Source organism: Pseudoliparis swirei, chromosome 16, assembly GCF_029220125.1.
Source record: "Pseudoliparis swirei isolate HS2019 ecotype Mariana Trench chromosome 16, NWPU_hadal_v1, whole genome shotgun sequence".
Lineage (NCBI taxonomy): Eukaryota > Metazoa > Chordata > Actinopteri > Perciformes > Liparidae > Pseudoliparis > Pseudoliparis swirei.
Genome location: NC_079403.1, coordinates 19,157,864 through 19,185,031, shown reverse-complemented (window position 1 = coordinate 19,185,031; position 27,168 = coordinate 19,157,864). Strand labels below are relative to the sequence as shown.

At 42.0% G+C, this 27,168-nt stretch overlaps 2 protein-coding genes across 5 annotated transcripts; one reads left to right on the top strand and one right to left on the bottom strand.

Moving 5' to 3' along the window:
- Positions 1 to 2,113: 2,113 nt before the first annotated feature.
- map3k8 (mitogen-activated protein kinase kinase kinase 8) lies at positions 2,114 to 9,412 on the bottom strand. 3 transcript variants are annotated; one of them, XM_056433911.1, is made up of 8 exons: positions 9,320 to 9,412; positions 8,298 to 8,673; positions 7,993 to 8,163; positions 7,024 to 7,285; positions 6,036 to 6,142; positions 4,735 to 4,887; positions 3,514 to 3,760; positions 2,114 to 3,425 (listed from the first exon to the last, which is right to left on the bottom strand). In XM_056433911.1, exons 2-8 carry the CDS (start codon positions 8,643 to 8,645, stop codon positions 3,298 to 3,300), a joined length of 1,416 nt encoding a protein of 471 aa, XP_056289886.1. In that variant the 5' UTR covers positions 8,646 to 8,673; positions 9,320 to 9,412; the 3' UTR covers positions 2,114 to 3,297. The 3 variants fall into 3 exon arrangements, with proteins under 3 accessions (XP_056289886.1, XP_056289884.1, XP_056289885.1); XM_056433909.1 differs by lacking the exon at positions 9,320 to 9,412 and having other exon boundaries at positions 8,298 to 9,301; XM_056433910.1 differs by lacking the exon at positions 9,320 to 9,412 and having other exon boundaries at positions 2,114 to 3,422; positions 8,298 to 9,301.
- Positions 9,413 to 9,457: 45 nt separating this feature from the next.
- On the top strand, positions 9,458 to 20,945 carry mtpap (mitochondrial poly(A) polymerase). 2 transcript variants are annotated; one of them, XM_056434336.1, is made up of 10 exons: positions 9,458 to 9,505; positions 9,871 to 10,038; positions 10,549 to 10,712; positions 10,837 to 11,070; positions 11,226 to 11,450; positions 12,159 to 12,370; positions 13,395 to 13,621; positions 17,359 to 17,451; positions 17,530 to 17,603; positions 20,263 to 20,945. In XM_056434336.1, the coding sequence occupies exons 2-10, from the start codon at positions 9,885 to 9,887 to the stop codon at positions 20,575 to 20,577; spliced, it is 1,698 nt and encodes a 565-aa protein (XP_056290311.1). In that variant the 5' UTR covers positions 9,458 to 9,505; positions 9,871 to 9,884; the 3' UTR covers positions 20,578 to 20,945. The 2 variants fall into 2 exon arrangements, with proteins under 2 accessions (XP_056290311.1, XP_056290310.1); XM_056434335.1 differs by having other exon boundaries at positions 10,546 to 10,712.
- Positions 20,946 to 27,168: the final 6,223 nt, after the last annotated feature.

Genomic DNA, 27,168 nt, shown 5'->3' with positions numbered 1-27,168 from the left:
ACAGATTCTCTTGATTTTCCACCATGTTATGTGTCTCAGGACACACAATTTACAAGTTTCATGATATTTTCATGAATACCTGATGCTTTCATCACTTTACTGCCTCAAAGCTGTATGTTCTTGTTTTTATGCGCTTAAACTGATTTCCAGCCTGCACAGAGACTAAAACTGGATGTTCCTAAAGAATACAGATTCTCTTGATTTTCCACCATATTATGTGTCTTAGGACACAGGATTTACAAGTTTCATGATATTTTCATGAATACCTGACGCTTTCATCACTTTACTGCCTCGAAGCTGTATGTTCATTTTTTATGCGCTTAAACTGATTTCCAGCCTTCACAGAGACTACAAGTGGTGATGAAAGCATCAGGTATTCATGAAAAGATCATGAAACTTGTAAATCGTGTGTCCTGAGACACATAATATGGTGGAAAATCAAGAGAATCTGTATTCTTTAGGAAAATCCACTATTGGTCTCAGTGCAGGCTGGAAATCAGTTTAAGCGCATAATAAAAATGAACATACAACTTCGAGGCGGTAAAGTGATGAAAGCATCAGGTATTCATGAAAATATCATGAAACACATAATTTGATGGAGAATCAAGGAAATATGTATTTTTTTCGGAAAATCCACTGTTAGTCTCTGTGGTTGCTGGAAGTCAGTTTAAGCGCATAAAAAAACGAAAATACAGCTTTGAGGCAGTAAAGTGATGAAAGCATCAGGTATTCATAAAAATGTCATGAAACTTGTAATTCTTGTGTCCTGAGACACATAATATCGTGGAAAATCAAGAGAATCTCTATTCTTTAGGAAAATCCACTGTTGGTCTCTTTACAGGCTGGAAATCAGTTTAAGCGCATAATAAAAATGAACGTACAACTTCGAGGCAGTCAAGTGATGAAAGCATCAGGTATTCATGAAAATATCATGAACTTGTAAATCTTGTGTCCTGAGACACATAATTTGGTGGAGAAGCAAGGAAATATGTATTCTTTAGGAAAATCCACTGTTGGTCTCTGTGCAGGCTGGAAATCAGTTTAAGTGCATAAAAACAAGAACATACAGCTTCGAGGCAGTAAAGTGATGAAAGCATCAGGTATTCATGAAAATATCATGAAACTTGTAAATTGTGTGTCCTGAGACACATACTATGGTGGAAAATCAAGAGAATCTGTATTCTTTTCAAAAATCCACTTTTTGTCTCTGTGTATGCTGTATGCAGTGTATGCTGTGTATGCATAAAAACAAGAACATACAGCTTCGAGGCAGTAAAGTGATGAAAGCATCAGGTATTCATGTAAATATCATGACACTTGTAATTCGTTTGTCCTGAGACACATAATATGGTGGAAAATCAAGAGAATCTGTATTCTTTAGGAAAATCCACTGTTGGTCTCTTTACAGGCTGGAAATCAGTTTAAGCGCATAATAAAAATGAACATACAACTTCGAGGCAGTAAAGTGTTTAAAACATCAGGTATTCATGCAAATATCATCAAACTTATAAATAGTGTGTCCTGAAACACTTTATTTCTTTGGAAAATCAAGAAAATAAGTATTCTTTATGAAAACCCAATTTTGGTCTCTGTTCATCTTGAAAATCAGTTTAAGCGCATAAAAACAAGAACATACAGCTTCGAGGCAGTAAAGTGATGAAAGCATCAGGTATTCATGAAAATATCATGAAACTTGTAAATAGTGTGTCCTGAAACACTTTATTTCTTTGGAAAATCAAGAAAATAAGTCTTCTTTATGAAAACCCACTTTTGGTCTCTGTTCATCTTGAAAATCAGTTTAAGCGCATAAAAACAAGAACATGCAGCTTTGAGGCAGTAAAGTGAAGAAAGGATTAGGTATTCATGCAAATATCATCAAACTTGTAAATAGTGTGTCCTTGAAACACTTTATTTCTTTGGAAAATCAAGAAAATAAGTATTCTTTATGAAAGCCCACTTTTGGTCTCTGTTCATCTTGAAAATCAGTTTACAATCAGGTATTCATGCATATATCATCAAACATTTGATTGGAATATCTCTTAGTTGTATCACTGCACATCTAAAATTAACAATCTCTTTTATGTAAAGTCAAAGTAAAACATTACAAACATAATGGGATTTTATTTTGTATTGCCTTTATTGCATTCATTTTACATATTCAAAGTTGGGCAATTTATATGCTCAAAAACAGAAGTAACACATTTGTAACAATTTAGTTTTTTGGTAAAAAGCACAGCAGGCCTCATCCCACAGGATGTACAATACACAAATATGACATGCATCCCACAGAATTGTCTTTTGCATAGCATTGTGTTGCTATTAATATTCCACAGGAATTCACAAGAGGAAGTCCATAAAGAACTACACATACATGTTTGCATAGTGCTCACATAACTTACATATTAAGTAGGGCTGTCAGCGTTAACGCGTTAATCTATGCGATTAATTTGGCCGCAAACGACTTTAAACGGTGAATTTTTTTTGTTTTTGTAAAATGTATAAAATGAGCCCAGCCTCCAGAGGGTTAACGTGACATATTTGAATGTCAGTCAGTTCCCAAGGCCACTGGTTCTGCTGTTCAGTGTTAAAGATGACAGGACCAATGGGGTCTCAATATACTTCTTTTTTTTTACTAATCTGATGTTTCACTGAAGAAACAATTTATCATCCACGATATTAAATACCTCGCTGTCACTTTATAGTAGGAGCCTCTTTGAAAACACAGCTCTGTGTGAAGTTTTGTCTTTAAAAAGAATGAACTTTTCACTTTTAATTGCGATTAATCCCGATTAATTAATCGCAATTTCAAAATGTGCGATTAATTAGTTAATTTTTTTAAATCGATTGACAGCCCTAATATTAAGTGATACAATCATTATTTTCTAAGACTATTAGATATTGTTTCATGAGAAGAAAAATCAGCATTTTTTTACTGTTAACTACCAACTGAAATATAGCATTTACTAGAACAACGTATGGAGCTCTTGGAAATGATACCAACAGTTGACAGTTAATGCTCAATGACACACATGGCATCTCTTCCAACTACTGCCCTGCAGTGTTGAGTCCCATCAGCCCATTTCAGCATTAAGGTTGAGCTGATTCCATTATTGTCAAGTTATCTTGAGGCTTGTAAACATTTGCAGTTTGTCAATGTTGCCTGCAGCTGTCCACCTGTCTTAACTATTGATCAGTCCTCCAACAGTAAATCTATACTATAAATAAAGGCTAAAACGTAAATAATCAGCTGGCTTTAACTATAGTTCATCCACCTAAAAGGTGAGCTGTTGTCTGGTGCTAGCCATATTGTGAGGTTGGGGGCCCTGTCACCAGTTTACAGGAACCTGACAAGGCTCCAAGGTCAATGTACAAGGAGCCCTTCCTCCTCATATGGCCTGAGTCCTCAGAGTACAGAGAATAATCTGCTGAATAAAAGACATACATGTTTAAATAAAGGCAGTTTCTTATTTGTAATTACTGGTACCAAATTAACTTCAGCATGTAGGTGCTTACCTTGTGTGGTGTCTTGTTGCTGGTTCTGCTGCCGGAGCATGGTTTGGGTAACCTCCTCCAGGGCTGAGTCAAGGCTCCAACAGCGCGGCTGGTCCTCCCTGGGTGGGTTAATGGCCTCGTCCTTCAGCAGCGCGGACGCCGAGCTCCGCAGAGCAGGATTCCTCTCGAGGGCTCGCTCCAGGAAGGTGCGCATGGCCAGGCTGCAGTCTTTCGCTATGTCCACCAGAGGGGGGGCCTGTTTGTGGATCTGTAAGATGAGAGACACATAAATAATTGCTGTGAGGAAACTGCAGCATGAGAAGAAAAAAAAGAGTTACAAAGACGCTTACAAATGATCAAAACAGAACAAACAAGCCACACATAATTACAGTCTCCTTGTCATTGTGAGTAGTAACTCGTAAACAGGCTTGGTTGTGGTAGAAAGGAACAGGGAGAAGCAGCGACGCTCAGCCTGCAGAAGCGAACATTGTTTTTCCATGACAGCTGTTTCACAAGGAAGTGAGTAAATCAAAAAAGAGCTGATCAGCATTTCAAAAACAGAAAAAATACTTCTTAAAGCTATAGACCCGTGTTATGTAAAACCTTTACAAGAAACAGAAGGAGTGACTGACTAAACGGGCCATAGGTTACACTCTCTAATCAGTCACGTTAAGACCTGAACAAGGTCATGGAAAAGTTTGTCACTTTTTTAGATGCAGCTAGATACGAGTTTCTGTCCATGTCTCAGCATGTAATTGTGATAGTATAGCTCTGCTAGCTGCTCTGAACAGATGTGATGCTAATTGTTGGATAAAAGCTGAAGTGCAAACCTTGATTTGACCATTTAGCAGTTGTGGTGAAGTAAAAGTAATAACTGGCCAGAGGGTGGGGTCATAAAATAAATTGGCAGAAAATGGCAAGTGCTTTGCTAAATTTAGAAATAGTCGAGGATAAGTCTTCAAAGAAATAGGTTAATTCTCTACCTCAAATGAAAGTCCTTGGTTGTAACACTGCATGCACAATGAATGGCTTATCAGCTTTCATGGTGATTTATCCAATAGCTGTTGAGACTTCACTATACAACTTAAAATATCAACCTGATGCTGAAGGAAAAAGAGATCACTAAAGTCAGCAGGCTTCCTCCTCTGGGAACCACAAATGCCTTGTTATTTCAATCTTCAAAAAAGAAGGACCAACTGCCTAGCTCTCTGGTGTGGCTCATAATAAAGGTATAGTACTTACGATGTAGAGGTAGGATGGGTAGGCAGTGCGTGGGTATCTCTGGACCCACGGAGGGCTACCAGTCTGCATGTGAATGATGGTGGTGCCCAGGCTGTAGATATCTGTCTTGGTGTTATGACCTCGACACAGAACCACCTCCGGACTCATATACATCTAAAAGGAAAGACGGGTGACATACCGTGCATTAGATATAATGGGGCTGCAGAGGAACATGGCAGGAAAAGGTTGACCTACTTGTATTAGTTTCACATTCAAATGTAGTGGTGCTAAACAACAAAGAGTAAACAATCTCTTGAAGTACATGTTTTTTTTCTTCCATTTAAACAAACAAGATAACCTTTAGATCCATGATGTGGGTGTCATGGTTTGGAGTGTGAAAAGTAAACACTAAGAGCTCATCTTTCTCTCTGCTGGAAATTCCAGCCTGCTTTCCCATGTTAATGTGAGATAGCCTTGTCTCTTTATTTATTACTCCCGGGTGTCTGCCCTGGGACTTTCTACAAGCCAAGCAAAGACCGATATAGACACACACAACAAACAGGTCAAAACATGGGAAAACTAGGCAGATACACAATGGGAGAAACGTGAGATGTGAGACGTCTCTTGCATTAATCCTAAAGTTTCCAAAGTGCTGATTACCTTCGCATTGAAAATGCGGAAGGTTATGTTTTGATCGCCGTGTATTTATTTATTTATTTGTATGCGTGTTCCTCGCATCACAAAAACATTTTTAAACCGAATTGCATGAAATTTGGTGGGATGATTGGTTATTATCCGGGGACCATTTGATTAGATTTTGGGATCGATTGGGTCAAAGGTCAAGGTCATAAAAAGGTCAAAATCTTCTTTTTACCATAGCACGGTCAATTTGTATCCAATTGGCATGCAACTAACGCCAACATGTTCATAATTCAATGCCCAATCTTGTGATATGCGAAGGTATGCGCTCTACCGAGTGCCCATTCTAGTTACATCTGTATTGAGAACCCCAAGCATAAGCAGACTATCATTAGCATCAGGGAGGTCAGTGAGTGCTTGCCAATCATTGACATTCAATCATTTTTGAAAAGACAGAGGCAAGTTCTGGCAAGCATTAAGATTAATTTCTTCAAATGCCTGGGGAAGCGTCGATTGACTCATTATTTAAGAAGAGGGCTGCCTTTCGAGTAAAAAAAATGCACAGCAGAGACAGGAAAACAAGTTTTTTGGATCAAGCAAATCCAAAAAGACAGAAATCATGTTGGATTTATGCATTACTCATGCATCACATCTCATATCACATCTCTGGCTAATTTTCTTACCTCTGTTCCTCTCAGGTCTCTTGGAATGTATACATCCTCTGTCATCTGCACCGTCAGGCCAAAGTCCACCAACACTGCCTTGTCTGACATCAGGACAATGTTGCTGGCTGAAGAAAACAGAGAAAAACAATAGTTATGGCATCGTCTCTTGTGTAAAGTATTTTCATTGCTCATGCTTTGCTGTGAAAGGTTGGCATTTGATGTTATAGTTAGTAGCTCTTCAAACACATTTAAACTGGCTTACACTGTGTTTGCATTGATTTCTACTGGGGAAAAAGGCCACTGAGACCTCCAAAGAAGAAGTCAAGCAGGCTTTTAGCATAGGCATTTTAAAGAAAATTTGAGGGCAAGCCCTTTGTGAACAGTCTCATCGTGGCACTTTAAAAACCTCACCAGGGTATAATTACAGATTTTGATCGCAGGCAAGAAACACGATAGGAACCACGGCATGTCAAAGGACCAGCTCATCCATCGTCATGAGTCACTTGTCTCCTACATTTAACCCTGAGGGAGCACAGGAAACGGGCTGGAATTCCCAGATGCCAAACAGCCCCTAGGCCATGAGGCTGACAGACGTCTGCAGGAAATACTTTGATCCCAGCAGCGCCGCCGTGTTTCGAACCAACACGAAGAGACCTCAACCCAGCCCCACCCACTGCCACCAGCATGTGTTCTAGTTATGCCAGTCATTAGCTGCCAGACAGCGTGCCCTGGGTTACTGATAACGTGTTTGTCATACCCACATGTAAGATTGTTGGGTTTTGTGGCTGTTTGCAATGATTCACCTCCTCCCTGCCCTCCAATTAAGATTCCCCGGAGTTATTCACGAGAGCGGCACCGCCTGCGGCTTGATTTGGCCATAAAGAGGGTAAACACTGACCTTGCATTATTTCCTGAACCAAGAGTATTAGCTTACTATAATACCGCTCAGCCATCGACAACACCGAACATGTGTAAAAAAATTAATAAATAAATATTTGGCTCTCACGTTTGATGTCGTGGTGGATGACATTGTGTGAGTGCAGGAACTCCAGGCCCCGCAGAACCTGCTTGGTCACCCAGATGATCTCAAACTCCCTCATGGGCCCACAGCTGTCCAGCTTCTCCAGGACCGAGCCGCCCTCCCCGGCCTCCATGAATAGGTGGACGCTCTGGTCACAGAGCACGGCGCCATAGAGCTCAGCGATGTTCTCGTGGCGGAACCGGGCCTGGAACTCCACGTCCGCCGCTTTAAAGTGTTCTAAGGGGATCTATGAGGATGAGGAGGGGATGTAAATGCATCCATCGTCACAAGTCTGCCAATGTGTAGGAAATCTATTGTCACTTAGAAACCAAGCACATACAATACACTGGGGACAGTAAGCCTTCTCTGTGAACAACACACTGTGTCAACATAGCATTCTGGTGATAACACCGGGCCGAGGGGGAAACTCCTCCTTCCTCATTTGTTAATATTTCCCATGTAGGAAAGAGTACAATGCTCACATTGACCCCCTCGCCCCCTCCCCCCCGGCATGCTTATAACAGAATGTGTATTTAAAAGTGTGCCAGGAAGTCAGGAGTCAATCCCAACCCGTCGATTTATCGATTTTGTATTGTATTTTTGTCTCAAAAGTTCTAGGAGAATTGTAAAAAGCTGTTAAATTTCCATTCTTGAGTTAATCTGGCCCATTTTGTAAATTTGTTAAGAAAATAAAAAACCTGGTTCTTCTTTTCAAGCCCGCTGTTCCTCTATTATTCCCAGGGATTACACACCAAATGTCATGCTGACATTAACGTTCAGCACCCAAACACAGGAGTACAGGCTCTGTGAACAAACTGTTCTTCAGCGCTAGAACACAGGAGTACATGCTTTGTGAACAAACAATTCTTGGCAGGTGAAATATTTGGCAGCGAGAGCTAAAGTTTCAAGAAGTTAGCTCAGGCTGAATTCCAGCAGTTGCTCAGCAGGACTTACCAGTTTGCAAGCCATTCTTTTCCTGGTGGTGGTGTCCTGAGCCAAGTGCACTTTCCCAAATGAACCCTTGGGCACGAGGCCAGAGCCGTGGTTTTTGTAGGTCAACTTCCACGGAAACAGGAGCACGTCCATGTTGATCTGGTAGCGGCCTTTTTTCACAGCCATGTCGTTCTGCGAATAAAAGGCAGTTAAGAAACTGATCAAATAAAAATATAAAAAAGGCAGCTTAAGATTAATGCTCATGCACACAAACATGTTGTTTTGTCCCGGAGACACAGTGAAGAGGCAAACAAACGTCTTCTCACCTTGCTCAGCAGGACGCCCATCTCTTCAGGCAGGTGCTGCAGGTGTTGCAGGGCCGCCGCCGCCTGCATGCTGGAGAGAAAGTTGACAAAGGAAAGCAGGTCTGCCACAGCCCCGTACCGAACACCCCCAACCCCATCAGCGTTGTCCTTCTGCGGACTCCCCGAGCCAACCGAGTCCACTGCCTCCTCGTTCTCGTCCATCTCCTCCTGGGAGAGATCTTCCTCTTCGAATGATGAGCCCCTTTCTTCCTCCTCCAGCTGATACAGAGTCTCTGCAGCGTTGATGATGTCTTCTACATTCATGTGAGCCAACAACAGTTCTACTCCATTGTCATATTTGTAATCCATCTTTGATGCTCGACTTGTGCTACTCGCCCTAAAATGAAACATCAGGAGGTCAGCTTGTCATTTAAACAATTTTTTTTTTAAAGACGATGTTTCCGACTCGCACGAGATCCAGTAAACAAGCAGTGAATAACTCTTGTTAAGTTCATCTGGAGCGCAGGATGCACAGTGACGCTTCACTGACGCACTGCATCTTTGGTTCAGTTGGCTGGACCCACACCTGGGAGGGGCATGGCCTAGAGACTGCTTTTCTAGTAACTGTGGGGAGTTTCACAGTAAAGCCGGGGAAGCCCCAAAGAAAATGTAAGGCCACTGCTTTTAATAATAAAGACCCATTTGCAAGAAAAAAGAAAAAAGAGAAGCTCATTAAAAGTCATTGGTCTTTGACTAAACACATATATTAGGCTCCTACATGCTAATCATACAGATATGCTAAATGACTTTTTTTGGAGCCAGCTGATCACGTTAAAATATAACAAATAAGACATTAAAACGCCTCTCTACATCACGAGTACATGCCCCCACAAAAGAACATCAGAGTAATAATTCAGGCATTTGTAGACGTTACAACCGCTAGTAGCTGCTATTTCTTTAAAATTTCAACAGATTATATACACCTTATATTTATCACGGCAGATGATATACTAAGCGGGAAAAGCACGCCGTAGGCTACTGACCGTAATAAATGAGACAATGGCTTAACAGGACTGTCGTCTCTCCATCGTTTGGTTCTAGCGTTTGACACTGACTGACTGACTAAGGGAGGTCTGACTGTGTTGAAAGGGAAGTAAATAGAGGAAGTGAAGTCGATCGGCGCGTGGGTGGTGATCACGATAATGTCAAGCGCCAGCGATTTACTCCCGGTAGGTTTCGTTTTCCCTTTCTTTTTTCTCACATGAAAAATGTGACCCGACTGCTGTAACACAGGGCATCAACTTCCACGTACTGCTGGGTGTTTTCCTGTTGGAAAATGTGTTTGTGTTGTTGTGTTTCTTTTGGCCATATAATATAATATAGGAAATATATAATATTACAGCGATTTCTTCATTAGATGTAGAATAAATAAATTAATTGCTATATGTAGTCGCCACTAATGACATAGTATAAGGGACGTTACAAGCCTTCATCTATACCACTGTATATGTCTATGATCTATATACTGTATGTTTTTCTCAAGACATATTATTATCGCCAAAATGTCTGTTTTTTCCCTTCTCTATTGCCGTAGACAAAATCACGCGCATGCGCCTTTCCGCTTCTTTCGAAGCAGCAATGGCGTCCTCCTTAGCGGTGTGCAGGTTAAATATGAAAGGAAGGGGCAGCCTGTTGAAGTTCCTCCAGAAGGTCGACACTTTTCTCCACAGGACTATTGGAACCAACGTTGTTGCTGCGCAAGGTGAATAACTAGTTTATTAAGCTCCCAATAAACAAAGTGACCCTGCTTGGTAGCTCTGTGTCCGGTAGAGTAAGCATCATTCCAAACTAACCTACCTCTGTGTTTTTTGTGTTTTATCCGTGCAAAAGGCGTAACGTATTTAATAAAAAAGCGAAAAAGTAAGACATATTTAGTTGTCTCGGGAGAATTCGGCGTTTTTTTGTCCACCATGGGGTCCTAGTTAAGTTACGTCTTCAGTGTGAAGGTATGGTGGTAATTTACAATAATATTTGATTTTAGGAGATGCTGTTTTTTGGGCTATAACTATGCCGAATTGAGTAGTTGGCTGTTATTCAAATTTCATATGAGCTTTGTTTAGCAGAGAGTGTGGCAACGTTTGTCTGAAAACAACAGTATGCTAACTGCAAAGGGTTGAACAATTGAAATGTATAAAGGTCTTTCTTAAAGAACAACTGAAAAGTTACTTCTGTAGCCAACTTGTTGAATATTCTGCCTCTTTGTTGACAGAAGAAAGGGAAGGATGCAAATCGTTGTATGCTGTCGAGGCAGAGAGACAAGAACAGGCAGAGAGATCCGTTCTCATCAGCTGCCACTCCAGAACAAATGAGAAGAAGTTCCTTAACTTTTTATCAAGATATGGAGATATCAATAAATACTTCTTTTATGAAAGCTATGTAAGTAAATGAATGGTGTCCTCTGTAGCATTGATTGTTTTAAGATCTACACATGACCAACTTTGCTGTCCTGCTAGGATCTAATTGAATAATGAAATTGTGTGTGCTGGTCTTTGTTTTCCAGGGCATGTATGCCTTGGTGGAATTTACCAACCAAGAAAGTCTTTCCTCATTATTTGAAGAGGCTGCCATCCCCAGTGTCAGCCATGAATCCATAGTGCCTTTTAAATCGAGACTGCTGTCACTGAGAAACCTTAGCCCAATGGAATCCCCAAACCACCAAGTGGGCCAACAGTGCCAACTACAAACCTCCATCCCCATCAACAAGCTCATCCAGAGACTGTCCAGGGAGGAAAGTGTAAGTGTTTCACCCCCAGATTTACAGTTTGGATGAAAAGACTACTGGATTTAACATTAGAAATAAATATGTGTGAATCCAGTTGAATAGATGTCGTAGAGTTAATATATGCATCGAGGTATGTGTTAATCATGGCCGATCTCATTTCCCCTCAGATCGACCAACAGATAACCTCCCTAACGGATGTCTATCAGCTAACAGAGGAGAACAGCAGGCTGCGTTTCCTTGTCTGCTCTCTGCTCAAGGACATTGCTGCTGCTTATTTCCCCGATTGCACCATCAAGGCATTTGGCTCATCAGTCAATGGCTTTGGAAAGCTAGGCTGTGACCTGGACATGTTTCTGGACCTGGATGGCATCAGTGAGAAATGTGCAAAGATGGTAATAAGGGGAGTTTGGGGGTTGTCTTTTAGACTAAATTAAACCAAAGCCGCCCCGCTGACAGGGAGTAATATCATTAATATTGCCCAACATAACATTTCAGTTTACAAAATACAAAAAAACATGAAATTATTTAGGTAATTTTTTTTCCGGCGTACTTTGTACTGGACACTTTTTAGGCTCCACTAACTAAGCCTTTCAAAAAAACTAAAGAAGTGAAACAGCAACCAGCTGCTGCAGCCACAGATATTTGTCGCAATCAGAGTTTTCTGAGGGCTAAGTTCTGCAGTGTGAAACTGAAACAGCTGTGAGTGGCAATGACCAAAAAAAAAACTTACCAACCAACAAACCAAACCATTCTCCAGACATATGTTGCTGCTATTTAATACATGTTTGCATGCTGCTATTAAAGGTTAAACAATGTTTGTAAATAGGTTTAAATGATGCCGCTTTCTTGCATAATGAAAACTCAATAGTTTATTCTGTAGTAAGTCTTAAATAGAGAACCACTTATTTCTGATTGTCTTCCTGTAATTTCCCCAACTCTAAAAGGCTATGCATGTCACTGAATTTTCAGCCAAAAGTTCCATATGTATTATAGATGATACTTTTTTATTCTATTATGGGGTCTTTAGAGGGCACAATATACTGGATATGTGGTAATATTGTGATGTAGGTATTAACTATCTCTAAACCCTCAATGTTCAGCCAAGATCAGGTTTGTGGCTGGAGTACCAGATGAAGCAGGCCATCTCGGAGCGGGCTGTCACCCAGAGCATTCTGTCCGTCATCGGAGACTGTGTGGACCAGTTTGGGCCTGGTTGCGTTGGGGTGCAGAAGATTCTCAATGCACGATGCCCCCTGGTCCGCTTTACCCACCAGCCCTCTGGTTTTCAGTGTGACCTCACAGCCAACAACAGGTATTCACCCTGTGCACATATATTATAAGACAACTGCCTTATTAGTTATTTACCATACATAAAAACAGTATAAAACATTGTGGATCCAAAAAACATAAAAAGAGAAGGGGTCAGTTTCACAAATTCAAAGGGTCATGTCTCAAAGTTATAGTTGGTCAAAAACCTCTTGCTTCACAGAAACTGCTACTTTTATGTCATCCTGAATGTCGTTTTAGCCACAATCGTTTTTGTGTTGCAAAAGCCACCAAACCGAAACCTGAAGCTCGCAGGAAGTGCATGTCTGCCACAGTGAAACTGAACCAGAGGGCCAGAAGTGGGGGCTTGTTTGCGTTGCACTTCTTCCCTCCCAAACATTTAAGACACAGTGGTCTCGGCAAATGGTGACACAAAAAACACGCAAACACCTGCTAACGTACAGAAAACCACGCAGTTTCTATGGAAATAGAGTTGAACTACCAGCTGTGGGTGGCTTTGAGCGGGACTTTTTTCTCTATTTCTGTCTGTCTGTTTGTTTGTCTGTGTGTGTGTTAGTTAAAGGCTGCTCTCTAGTGGTGACTGAGGATTTTAGTTTCACTGACCCTTCACATTCAACACAGCATTTGTTTTCGAATCTCAGAAGGCTGTGACGTATTGGGATCAAAAACAGATGTTTGAAGTATGCTAAATATGTGCACAAATACAGGCCCTTAAGGGCATGAAGAACACTTAAACGGCTGATATCGAGGTTTATACTGATGCTTTCTGTACAAAACAACACTGGGGTGCACTGAAACTATGATTTTCTTACATAATGGCATATTTAAAACAAACGGTTAACATTATGATAAGGATAGACATACGAAAACACCCAATATTCTGAAATATATATATATAAATAAACACATGAATAAATTCCTTTTCAATACCAAGTGAAGTGTGCGCCCTGCACTTGTTTTGGAAGTCCCTGCTCTCACATGTTGAAATGAATAGCCACACCAAAGCCCAAACCGGCCAGGACCGAAGTAATTCTGCATGTTTACCACAGGGTGGCGATAAAGAGCACCGAGCTGCTCTACCTGTATGGAGAGCTGGACCCGCGGGTGCGTCATCTGGTGTTCACCGTGCGCTGTTGGGCCAGAGCTCACGGCATCACCAGCAGTATCCCCGGGGCCTGGATCACCAACTTCTCCCTCACGGTCATGGTGCTGTTCTTCCTGCAGAGAAGAAGCCCCCCCATCATCCCCACACTGGACAACCTCCGGGACCTTGCAGGTACCAACCAGCACCACCTCTCACTCTGTTGCTATCGCACCACAATAACTCCCCCTAGTAAATCGCGTCATGATATTGGACAAAATTAACCCAAAACAAAGTGCAGTGTTCTGCAATAGTCACTTTATCAACTATAGAAATCCATCCATTTCAAAATATGTTGCGAAAGAATTCTGTTGAATTCACACAAACAAATCAAATTTACTTTAAAATTAATCCAAGTTTTTCTATATTATGGGTCAATACATTTTTACAACACGTGTCTCACTCGTTTCCTCTGTTTCATTACCGTTTGTTTTCTCAATCATAGCTTCACTGGTAGCTGGAAGTCCCTGTTTTCTGTTTTTTTTCTGTTTACAGTTTCTTCGTGGACTTCACAATAGTTGTGCAGAACAAAAGAAACATTAATAAGAAAAGTGAAGTCCTCTGTTTTGGGTCCATCTCCCTCACTGAAATCGGCAAACCAGGACTTCAGAGGTCCGCTCTAAAGGTGCGTTCACACCAAAAGCGATGCGATTTTTTCACGCGACCAAATCCCATGAGAAGTCAACGTACAGACGCGGTGTTTTTCAGGGCGGGGCGTTTGGAGCGACGCAATGTGGGCCCCTGGTTGAAATATTTAAACTTTGAGGCAGTAATCTTGCAACTCGGGCCAATCAGCTGTTGAGTTGCTCCGCGTCGCCCAAAACGCTGTCCCGCCCCTGTTGAATAAGAACAAGACGGACAATAATGTTATGAACACAATGACACACGTTTAGATGTTCCGCTCTCGTAGCACTGGAAGCGGAAGTCTTTCAGACGTAACGGTAACTTCATCGGTGAAAGTGACCAGCTGTATTGTCATGAACACAAACACGAGGGCGTTAGTGTGTGGGATGTCCACAACAAATATAAAGCAGAACTAGTGGTTAGTTATTCCGTGGTGGATGAAGGAAATGATAACGGTCTTTACGGAGACGAGACACAGAGATAAGCCCCGCCCCTCACGGAGAGTCTCGACGCTTATGGCCTGAACACACCAAATGGTCGAGCGAGTAAACGCACGCCTTTTGGTCGACGCGAAAAATCGCAACGCTTTTGGTGTGAACGCACCTTAACGCCGCTGGACACGCTGCTCGCTAATCACACTGCTCGCGAATCACTCCAAAACGTCTCACTTCCTTCCCATGTAGGCAGTAGTAGAATTAGAAAATGCTGAATTGAACTGCTCTACAGTTCAATTCAGTTTATTTGTATAGCCCATTTTCACAAATTATAAATTTGTCTCAGAGTGCTTTACAATCTCTACACATAGACATCCCTGTCCCAAAACCTCACATCGGATCAGGAAAAACTCCCAAACAACCCTTCACTGGGAAAAAATAGGGAAGAAACCTTCAGGAGAGCAACAGAGGAGGATCCCTCTTCAGGATGGACAGGTGCAATAGATGTAATGTGTACAGAAGGACATAAATAGAGTTAAAACACATTGAATGAATATGACAGTGTGTGAATAGTTCGTAGTAGGCATATTCCATGATGGAGACCTCCACGATCCATCAAGCAGATGGAAGTAGAGAGGAGGAGTGGGTGGAGTCTCCACAGTGGGCGGAGTCTCAACAGGGCAATGGCATAGTTGGTAGTAGGCATATTCCACGATCCAGACCTCGATGATCCATCAGGCAGATGGAGGAGGAGAGGCGGAGTCTCAGCAGGGCCATGGCATAGTTGGTAGTAGGCATATTCCACGATCCAGACCTCGATGATCCATCTGGCAGATAGGATCTATGACGTCTCATAGGGTCCGATGACCCTATGAGACGTGAAGTCAAAAGGACTCCGGGGAGAAAGCAGAGTTAGTAATGTGCAATAGAGATACAAAATTCATCCATAAGGAGAGAGAAAAGAGGAGATAGGTGCTCAGTGTATCCTAAACGTCCCCCAGCAGCCTATAAGCCTATAGCATATCAAGGGGCTGGACCAGGGCAAACCCGATTCAGCCCTAACTTGTCAAAGAGGAAAGTCTTAAGTCTACTCTTAAATGAGGTGACTGTCTGCCTCCCGGACTGAAGGTGGAAGCTGGTTCCATAAAAGAGGAGCTTGATAACTAAAGGCTCTGGCTCCCATCCTACTTGTTAAGACTCTAGGAACTACAAGTAGCCCCCCATTTATTGAGCGCAGCTCTCTAGTGGGGCAATATGCTACTACAAGCTCCTTAAGATATAATGGAGCATCACCAATCAAGGCTTTGTAGGTTAAGAGAAGAATTTTAAGAGATTTTTGATTTTACAGGGAGCCAGAGCAGAGCAGCCAATGCAGGAGTAATGTGATCTCTTTTCTTGGTTTTAGTGAGAACACGAGCTGCAGCATTCTGGATCAACTGAAGGGACCTAAGAGATTTATTAGAGCAGCCTGATCATAAGGAGTTGCAGTAATCCAGTCTAGAAGTAACGAACGTGTGAACCAATTTTTCTGCATCTTTTTGAGACCAGATGTGCCTGATTTTTGAAATATTACGTAGATGAAAGAATGCAGTCCTTGAGATTTGCTTTACGTGGGAGTTAAAGGACAAGTCCCGATCAAAGATAACGCAGAGATTCTTTACAGTGGTGTTGGATGCCAGGGCAATGCCATCTATAGAAACCACATCACCTGCTGCTGGTATCGACCACAAGGTCATCAACGCATTAAACCCTTTTCGGTAATCAAGGCTATCGTTTGTTTGTTTTTTCGGCAGTGTGACTGCTGAGTCTCAATCAAGTAGCGTGCCCAGGTGTATACGTCATTGTTTTTGTGGTGTGGATGCTAGGTGTGGAGTGGTGTGGCCGCTAGGTGTAAACGTAGCAAAATATATGCATTTTAAAACCTAAAGCTGTGTCTACATTTCGATTTTAGAATGGATAATTTACTATGTTTACACTGAGCACATCCACTTCAGTCAAAACGTGTCCTTTAAAGTGTTATTTGCTTTGTTGTCTATACCAGTTTATTTTTGCAATCTGCTTGCCCTCACGCGCATTGGCCAGTGGACGTGAATGGTCATGTGATAAGCGTTTTCAAAGTTTGCCGTGTGGACATAGATCATTTCTAAAACGATGCTCAAAGTGCATGTGTAGACTGAGATCATTTTCCTTAAACTTTTTAAAAAAGGAAAGTCTGTATGTAGCCTCGGTTCACTGCAATGCCTCCATTTCTCCCCCTCTCTGTCACCTTGGCTGCCTGATAATTGCCTTCCAAAAGCAATCTACCGCCTCAGCCCCCACCCCTCCACCCGTTCCCCCACGCTGCCTACACCTCCTTCATCTCCTCCTCCTCCTGAGCCATTTTCAGCGCAAACTATCACACCGAGTGCTTACGGGACAATAAAAGGCCCATCACTCTAGGAAGGTCGATGACCCTGCCTCCTCTGGACACACAAGCATGCAGGCAGCTATTTAAACAGTGGCGTAACTGCAGATTCACACACCACCACCGCCAGCCTCATCGCGATGAAGGAGACTGGGTAACAAGGGCAATGCTTGAGAAGCAACCCAGCCAAGCAAGGACATGATACAGTGTGATCCAGCCCCCCCCCCCTCCTTTCTTTGACCACCTTCATGCACACTCGGTTCATGCACCTGCTCTCTCTCCTTGCCCTCATGACCATTTCTGTCTCTTCTTCATGAACACACCATCACCATCAATCGTGTCCTTTTCATGACCATCATGGGTGTGTAGAGGCAGTCATTTACCTTGTACTTCCTCTTCCGCCCCACAAGGTCCCACGGACAAGAGCGTGATTGAGGGGAACGACTGCACGTTTGTCAGCGACTTTAGCAAGATCCAGCTCCAAAGCAACACAGAAACACTGGGTGAGAAGGAGAGCCTAGAAGCTGCAGTTTAGTTTGTCTGTTCGCCACTAACTTTAATTTTCTTGTTTTTCGTCCTAGAGAAACTGCTGTGTGAATTCTTTGAGTTCTACGCCACCTTTGCATTCAACAAAATGTCCATAAGTATCCGAAAGGTACGTGTTTATTCACATCCATTAAGTTCCATGTAATGCAAAGATTTGCACTATGACAACTTATATTATCTTTAAGATTTGTTTAGCTAATCCTAAAGCGGCTTTTCTATAACGACATTTTACAATCAATGTGGAATGGTGTCAATAGTGTCAGGCAGCGGTTATCAGTGGAGAAATTTGTAAAGCCCACTGTGCCCAACTGCTTAAGACCCACCATCAAACAACATAGTTAAATGCTAGATGGTGAACATAGCGGAGCAGCTAGAGGGACATATGTTTCTCAGGAGTTGGAAGAGACCAAAACCAGAGCTAGATCAGAGTGAATATTTGAATATTTGCTACGTTCACAAAGGTCCAAAGGGACCGATCAGCCTGTTAAAGAATGTCATATTTTCATCCATGCCACTTCCTTTCATGCAACAGGTGCCAAATATCACACAAGCACTGTGTCACTCTGCTTGTATGTCCTCTGATGCCTTGGACTTACTGTAAAAGTCTGGTGTCTGAATGACAAAAAGGCGTCACTTTCCACAGTGTGCCCTGAAAGGGGCTTCACGCTCTTTCTTGTGGACTCTGCCGCTGAGCACGAGCCACTGCAGTTGGGACTGAAACGGTTCCATGTGACTTTGTTTGACTGCCAGAAAGCACTGGCCATTCTTTAAAATATCAAATTTAGGGGCCCTGACAAAAAATGTTGCGTATGTGTTTATAAAAACATTTGCCATGAATTGTAATGACTCAAATACCTTTTTTAATGGCAACTGCCTCTGAAATCCAGTACCAATCAGTCATTACTCACAAAATGGTCCATCAAACCCTAATGTTAGTTGAAAATCGAACTGTTCCGTCACTGAGAAATCAGTCTGCGAATGAAAATGATACAGAACTCAAGGGAGTTCCTCCTTTAAACGTTTCCTCCCGGCGCTGAGCTTAGGCAGAGAAATCGGTTGGTGATAAAAGCAGCGTTTGGTCGCTAACGCACGTACGCACACACACACACACACACACACACACACTCACACAGATGACAGCTGTCCTTGTCATATGTGATTGATTGCCCAGCGCCCCTGAGTTGCGATCCCAATTAGAAGCTCCATGAGGCTGAGTGTAAACAAACACAGATTTATTCTATTTAGACCCAGTATGCTATTTGTTGCTTGTGCTTCACTGAAAGAGCGTTCGCAGTAGAACTTTTGTGCTTTTATAAAATACAAATGACAAGGAAAGAGTGCCAAAATGTTTGGATATATCATGGCTATGTTTCCCTCTCTAGCATACAGGATAGTTAATTAACATACCTTTTTTAAAGATATGTAAATAATATCCTATTCATCGATTACTTTCGCCCATGGACTATTAACTTGACAAAGTGTACGTTTGTGTTTTGGTGGCACATTATATGAGATGCAGTGTCTTTGCTTTGAGTTTAGTGAATTGATGTCTCTGGGAAAGGGAGACTATGCAGCTTAAATATATGAGGCTAATATCAAGTATGACATGGCAGAGGAACCTGCAGGTAGACGGTGGCCGTGACCCGTACCTATAGGCTTTCACCAGTGGTGCAACAGCCATAAATCTGCTTTACGATGCTACAATTCTCCGGTTCTCTCCACTCTTCTAACTGATGGCTTTATGTTGCCATCTTCTGTCCCTTCCACCGCCACACCACAGCTACATCCCTTTATCCTTCCAGCCCCTTTACTGTCAGTCTTTAAGCTAAATGCGGCATGCAAAAAACCACGGGAGGTTCTTGCATTCTGTGACCCGCATATTGATTGTTCATTTGATCTGCGCGACAGGAGTACACATCGTACACACGTCAGTTATTAACGCATTCAGTGTGCATAGCAGGTTTGCTCATTCCAAGCATTTTTTTTTTTTACAACTCGAGTCAACATGTTTTTTTAGAGCTATGTCCACATGTTTGCCTCTCCCATCTGCTTGCCTGCTGAGGGCTGTTGGAGTCAGCTATATGTTCCCCCAAATACCAGGGTTTTTCCTGGGTCAAAATGGGTCTTCGGTGCTCCCAAAAAAAATGTTTTGTCTGTATTGCCATATGACCGTATAATTAGCAGACATCTATATATATATTTTTTCCCCATAAATAATGGAGGCAATGCTTGAGGAAATCATTTTGCTAAAATAGATAGGCTAATAGATTGAATGACAATAGTCCAGGTGTATTCGTGCACGTCGGGCTGTTGAGTGAGTGATCAGCAGCTGGCCGCTCTGTCCATTCGCGCACCTCACAGTTGCGTATTGATCAGACAAGAAGACACGCTTATCAACTCGATTACTATTAATCAAAACAGAACGAGGGTTCGGCTGTAGCCTACTTGAAACATACTATTGAGAACATATTCGCTGACATGCACGTGATGAACACATTTGTTCTTTTCTTTTTTTCTTCTCCCAATCGCGGACTTTTTTTGCCTTAGGCGCTCGGGATTTGTCATAGGCGTTCGGGAAAACGGCTTAGGCGCGCGCCCACATTTTCTCTATGTAGGAAAAACCCTGAATACACCAGGAAAGGCCTAAAACCATGACTAACAAGATAGATGGACCATTAACATACAGTCCATACAGGACTGAGCTCTCATGGCTGCTGCTCACGAATCTGTTTTCATCTACCAGCCTTTTCCCATTCTTCTCTCTCCAGGGAAAAGAGCAAAACAAGCCAGAGATGGCCCCACTGCACATCCAGAACCCGTTCGAAAGCTCGCTGAACGTCAGCAAGAACGTCAACGTCACACAGCTGGATCGCTTTGTGGCGGTGTGTCAGGAGAGCTCCTGGCTGCTCCAGCAGAGGGAAACCAGCACACCCAATGAGGGAAAGGCTCCCACACCATGGGGACTGGCGGCCCTCCTCATGCCCTCGAAGGTGGCCGGGATCAAAGGTCGCAAGACAAGGAGACGGGAGCCGGCCAGTGAGAGGATCAAAAGCTTGTTGGAATCCTTGAAGACTACCAATTAGCATAAGAAAAGCTAAGACTCATGGGAAATCTCAAAAAGCAGCGCCATCCTCTTCCTATCACCCTAACTGCTTTGGTGGACACCTAGTGTTATGGTTGTGCCTCACTGAGGAGGTGGTGAAGGGCAGCTTCTGCAGTTAAATTCATCTGCTGGTCTGTAATTCCAAACATGGGCACTGGAGGGCGTCACCAAGGCCTGTGAGCCTATGTTTGGGACCTGGAATAAGGGAGCGATTACAGTACTTTTACTGTAGACTGGCCTACTCTGTTGTAATTAAAGCCTCTACTAAAGAGTCCTTCCCGTGGCTCTTTAGGAGCTCAGACTGTTGATTCACATGTTAATTGGATTAAAAATGTGTTGTGCATGGATGTTATGATTTATACTGATTAGCTGTTCACGCCTCATACCAAATCACTCTAGATATAATTCTTTGTATGAATACAGTACAGATGGAACAATCGGGCTTGTGTTTCAGAATCCAGCCTTGACAAAATGCATTAAAAGGGTGTCGGACACATCAGAGATAACCGAATACACCAATACTATTAGTTAAAATTTCACTTTTTTTCCCTCCAATTAGTTGGTTAATGAAAGAGAAAAGTAAGTTTTATTTTCTTCCTCAAGTAATTTGATAGAATAGATTAAAACCATGTTTACTTCACTCTGACCAGCTGATTTAATGTTTCATTCTTGATGTGCAACACCACAGAGCAAGTGGAGGACAGCGTGGCTTTTTGGCTAAGCACATTGCGCTCTAGCTTTTAATCACTTGTAGCTACTCAGCTGAAGCTAACTTGTAGTGAGTTGAAAAAGCTGGTTCTCAGAGTTAACCTAGCTAGCCACATAGTCTGGTGCTCTGGTATTTGTTTTTGCACTGCCTTTTATTTATTTTGTATCATTAATTTACTCACTATTCCTTTTTGAACTCGTCTGATGACACTTTACTGCTTTCTTTCTGTAACAACGAACACTCTTCCTCTCTGGATTTCAATTGTTTTAGCAGCAAATGATCTAAAACGCTGACATAATGGTGTTAGCGTGTGTCAAATTTATATAGAAGCAGACAGCCCATTAATTTGGTCACCCAGTTTATTGGAACCAAAGTCAGCCAGCTTTGTGGCAAAGTCTGTGGAATCGATTGACCTCTGAAAACTCACTGATTGATATGTCATGTTAAATATGTGGAAAAAAAATACCACCAAACTCTTGATTCAGTTTCCAGCTTACAATCATGTTGCTCCAAATGTGACTGAAGCACCAAAAGGTCAGTCACATCCTACTTTGGCCTTTGCGTGGCAGGAAAACAAAGCCCATCACGACTCGACACCACCCCGGTTTTGAACTTCCCTCACTGTCCCTGCCTCCTCTGTTCTATCTTACTCTTTTTTCTTCTTTTTCCCCTTCCCTTTCTGTCTGTCATCTCTTTCCTCTCCAAGTGGCAGCATTCTTCTGAGGTTTGCAGAGTTTGTTTATTTTCATGAGTGAGTTAAAGTCTGAGGGATGGATCTGCACTGGTGGAGCAACAGAGTGGTGAAGAAACGTGGCGGTTGGGAAATCAACACCTCAGGAGGGATCGATGAAAAGGGATTGCTTGGTGTTTTCCGGGTTCATTTGAACGAGCCAGATGTCTCCATAGATCTTCTGATTTGTATTTGGTAATTTAAATGTGCTTTACTTTTTAAAATAATGTATAGACCTCTCTGATTACCCAGTCTCCATTTATTGAAAAGTTTATGGGGTAATTGCAAGGATAGATGGATAATTGTGGCCATGCACTCACCAAAAGGTTGCCACTGTTCAATGTCGAGGTTAATCATATTTTTTATGAAGTCATCTTTACCATTGCAGTGGCAAGGTTTTTTGTGGCCGACTTCCGATGATGGAGTACTTAAGTCTGCAAAGGGATCAAGGTTGTGTTGGGCTGACCTGGACAGCAGTGACCTTTCTCAGAGGTGTTTGTAGGTGGTACACCGTGGGCTCTTGATTTATTTGGAAAACTGGCAAAGTCGAAGATGGATTGGGCCCCCTCAGGAAGTCCAGAGGTTCAGCAGGATGATGGTCAAAGTTTATATTGCTGCCTTTTCCTTGGCTCCTGATGCTCCTTCAGAGCCTGAAAGAATGTAAAGAGGTGGACCGAGGGTTTGAAAAACATGGGAGGGATTTTAAGGAAATGTAGGGAAAAAACAAGAACTGAAAAAGATCTGGGCACCCATTCGAGGTTGAATGCCCCCCCCCCCCCCCTAGAAATGCTGTGAGCATGTTGGGCTTCTGGAGAACATGTTTGATGTGAAGGCCTTATCCGTTGGAACACTTTCAGAACTAATTTTATCACGTTATCCGATCACCATGCCACTCCTTCTACTTACCTCCACAAAGACCCGTGAGCAGCGTGGAGAGCGTAATCTCAAGAGCACTTCCATGGGTAGTTCCATGAATTGTCCGCTGCAACATTGGTAGAGGTCATTACGCTTTTTTCCGTGGTTGAGGGACAAGTGTCCTGAGGCCCCTGGGTGGTGGGGCGTGCTGTGAAATAGAGACCCAGGGAAAGTGAGCCCGGGTCCCCCACTGACCCTCATGAACAGAGCTTGGGTCCCCCACTGACCCTCATGAACAGTGCCCGGGTCTCCCACTGACCCTCATGAACAGAGCCCCGGGCCACCACTGACCCTCATGAACAGAGCCCCGGTCCCCCACTGAACCCCCCACTGACCCTCATGAACAGAGCCAGGGTCCCCCACTGATGGACATAATTATTTGATCTTATATGTTGACTGTTGATTGTTGTTTTGTTTGTCTGCTGCTGTAATCCAGTCACAGGGGGATTAATGAAAGATTATTTTATCTTATCTTAAGTGTTTGCATAAATATTGTATATCCAAGAAATGTATGTGAGCGATGAGCAGACCAATCAGAGTGATGTTCCCTTTCCACGATTGGAGCATAATAGTAAACAACTCCTGTTTTTGTGGGCACCAATAAATGGTGGCGGATAATTATTTTTGAAACGTTATATATTTGTATGTCTCAGCAAGACTATAAAGCTGATTTAGTGTGACACCCCATCTTCGGAACTTATGTCTCCAAGGGCTCTGTGAAGCACTCACTGATTTTTTTATTTTAGTCCAATAAAATGACTGGTTCAAGCCAACTATTAGATCAAATTCCCCAAACTTCGGGTGACTTGAGAAGCGCTATATAAAATAAATGATTATTATTATTATTATTATTATTAAACACGGAACAGTGATGCAGCACAACAATAAAATGTGTTTGGGTGGCAAACCCTTTCAGGCCATACTCTTCATTGTTTGGGTTCCTTTGTCTCTCATCCATTAAGACAAATGGCATTCATTCCAGGAAATCATAAAGATACAATCTTTTTTTTCCTATTATTTTTCAAATCAATTCCGCAGTATTTCATTCCTCCTCAGTGTAAATGATTATTTTCCTTCAGCGTTATTGCTCATGCAATTTAGACTGCGGCCTCCACGCATTTCACTTCTTTGGAATACATTTTCCTCCCTCTACTCCTGAATGCACAATTAATTTTAGATGTCACTTGTAGGTGGCTAGTGAATTCCTGAAATACTGGTGTGTTTTTTCTCCCCTTTTTTTCTCCGCCTCCCTGTATTGCAGTAAGTGCAAATCTTTGTGTAAGAGAGCGACGTAAATGAAATGAGACGGACTGAAAACAAACCTTGTGCTGCCGGTGCCCGACGAAGAGGGACTTATTTAACCCTTGTGTTGCCTTAGGGTCATTTTGACCCGAATCAATATTACACCCTCCCCCCGCCTTTGGGTCATTTTGTCCCGATTCAATGTTTCACCCTCCTGTTACCTTTATATTTACTAACATATTTTACCCTGACGCCAGCAATTAAAACCTCCAGAAAATTATTAGAATTAATATTGTTTTCCAAGTTTAAGTGTGAGGCACTTTATGTTTGTTTGTTGACTGCCGAAAGAACACCGACATTAAACATTGAATGGGGTCAAATTAATCCTAAGGCGGGGGGAGGGTGTAATATTGATTCGGGTCAAAATGACCCTAAGGCAACACAAGGGTTAAACTTGTCATTAGGCTGCTGTTAGGAGCTGGGAGAGGACGGATAACCATCCAAATGCCACGCGCTACTGTGTGGCCAGATGTCCATGATGCCCTTAAAAAGGCAGAGAGCAGTAACTACAGCTTAGTTTTCAGGGTGAATGCTTCAACTGGAGCAAATGGATAGGGTATAATGCTTTCTTTCCATTTTTTATTTTGTTCACATAATTGTCATATTCCTGTGGAATGACTTTGGAATATGAAGAGAAAATTCCACCCACAAACAAAACATGCTCCCTCAAATTTACTCTTGCTATTTTTTATGAATGACCTCAACATGTATTTACTTAATTATTTTACAATTTAATATATTTTAACATGCAATTGAAAAATAAATAGACACGGACAGAACACGGTGGAAAATATGGTGAATGTTTTTATTTAATGTGGACTTATTTTCATTTGGTTAGAGCAGGTGACATAAAAAGGGAGCTGCCTTTATTGAAATATTGGTGATATATATTAATGAGTAGCCTGCAAATAGCGATAAAGTCCACAAAGGGTGGGTGTTTACAAAATCTATGCTAGTTACGTAACATTGTAGAGCTTGTCCTCTACCTTATTTATTTACACTAGTGAGGTTGTTGTTAATGTTACATTACTTTGCTGCATTATCACTTTGACACACCATTACTTTCTTTCTATAACCTTAATAAAGTGATGTAGTTGCCTAAACCAAACCAATCATTTCACAACATTAACCAGGTGGCTTTGTGCCATTCTGTGAGCCTGATACAAAGCTTATACAAAAAGTATTTACTTTTTTGTTGGTTTCAAAAACATTATTCATTGTATCCCGTGGTTCGCAGACACATACAATGCCAAGATTTATTTTCTGCAGACTGGTTTGCTTGACATCACCAGATTGGAAGTTAAGAGTTGAGGTGGCAGCCAATGCTACTGCTGTGCTTTGTTACTTTTTTAGCAGGACGAGCTATTTTAATTCTGTATGAGTGATTGCCGCCTTATTCATATTGGATACTACCAAGATTAGCTCAACAAAATTATTATATTTTAATTACAGTCAGTAACTATAAAATAAAAAAGCATATGCAACCTGAGCTCAACCAAAGTGTTTTAATTCCCCACGTTCAACCTCAACTACCTTAAACATAGCGTCCACCCGTCTCCACAGATCTGACCTGAGGACATTGACAAATGGGCTGAAAGCAACACACAGACTGCACCAATTTCCACGGTAGTGCAAAACAAATATCTAATTCATCAGAACTATTTTAGGAGCTATAGTCGGACAGAATTCGACGCAAAGAATTTGATGAAGTAAACCACCTCGTTCTGACTGCCAGCATGACTAGGTAATTATTTTGGCCAATCCTTACAAATCGCAAAGAGAAAACAAGTAAACAAGGCACATTTACAGAAAATGGATACATAAAAAGCATACAGGTCAATCAGTCTGGTCAGCCAGCCAGTCTATCACCCAATCAGCTAGTCGTCCATGTAAGTGGGCCGCAGTACCCTCTAATGAGCTGGGAGCCTCTGATCCAGTGGGCCTCGCCACATTCCACTGGCTCTAATAAGGCTGTGTCCCGCTCTGTGAGCTGATAGCACCTTCATTAACCACACCATGAATCTGCACAGGAAGCCGATAGGGTTTTTTATTAGGGTTTTATTATGCAAGAGGTTCCAGGGCCAGTTTAATTGGAGCCACCGAGGAAGGTGGGCGAGGGGGCGAGGCGGTAAACTGTGTTTCATCTCCCTGCCTTTTCCGCTATTCTCCCTGATCTTGAGGAAATCAGAGGTGGAGGGGAAGAGAGAGAGATGAATGGAAATGTGCCTCAAAAATAGGATAATACTCCTGAGGATGTGTTTGTTCCCTTTCTTTCCTTGCTGCACAGCTAACCTCAATCCTGTTGTGCCGATAGCAGACATCAGGAGCTGTTTGAGGCGAGGAGTTGTGATGTCTGGAAGAAGCTGGCTTGGGAAGTATTTTCAGATGTTTTAGGAATTTGGGTTAAATCCAAGTATGGATACCTCCGCAGTTAGTTCAGGGCCTATATTTATCCAACCTTTGTGTAGATTTTTCATGTACAAGAGGTGATACAAGATCTGCACTCCCAATTTTATCTGCAGCGATATGAGTTGTAGACTTTGTTCTCTGTAACAACACACACTCGTAGTGATGCTGTCATGAGCCAGGTACAGTACATAGCCATATTTTTGCATTTTTCTTTTATAGAATAACGGTGATATACACTTTCTAAATCAACATTTAAATGAGGCACAGTTTTAGTTTTTTTGCATATCAATTCATTCTGAAAGTTGGTAATTCAGCACAGTGTCAAAGATCAGGCTACACTAATATGATTAGTATGATACTTTTTGCATCATTAGATTCAATAAAAAAGCCGACCTCTGTTAATCTGATGAAACACTTTTTAAGATTTTGATCAATTTTCTTTTTAATGTAGTCATTGAGTATGTATAAAGACTTTCACATTTTTATTCAAAATCCTCAATAAAAAC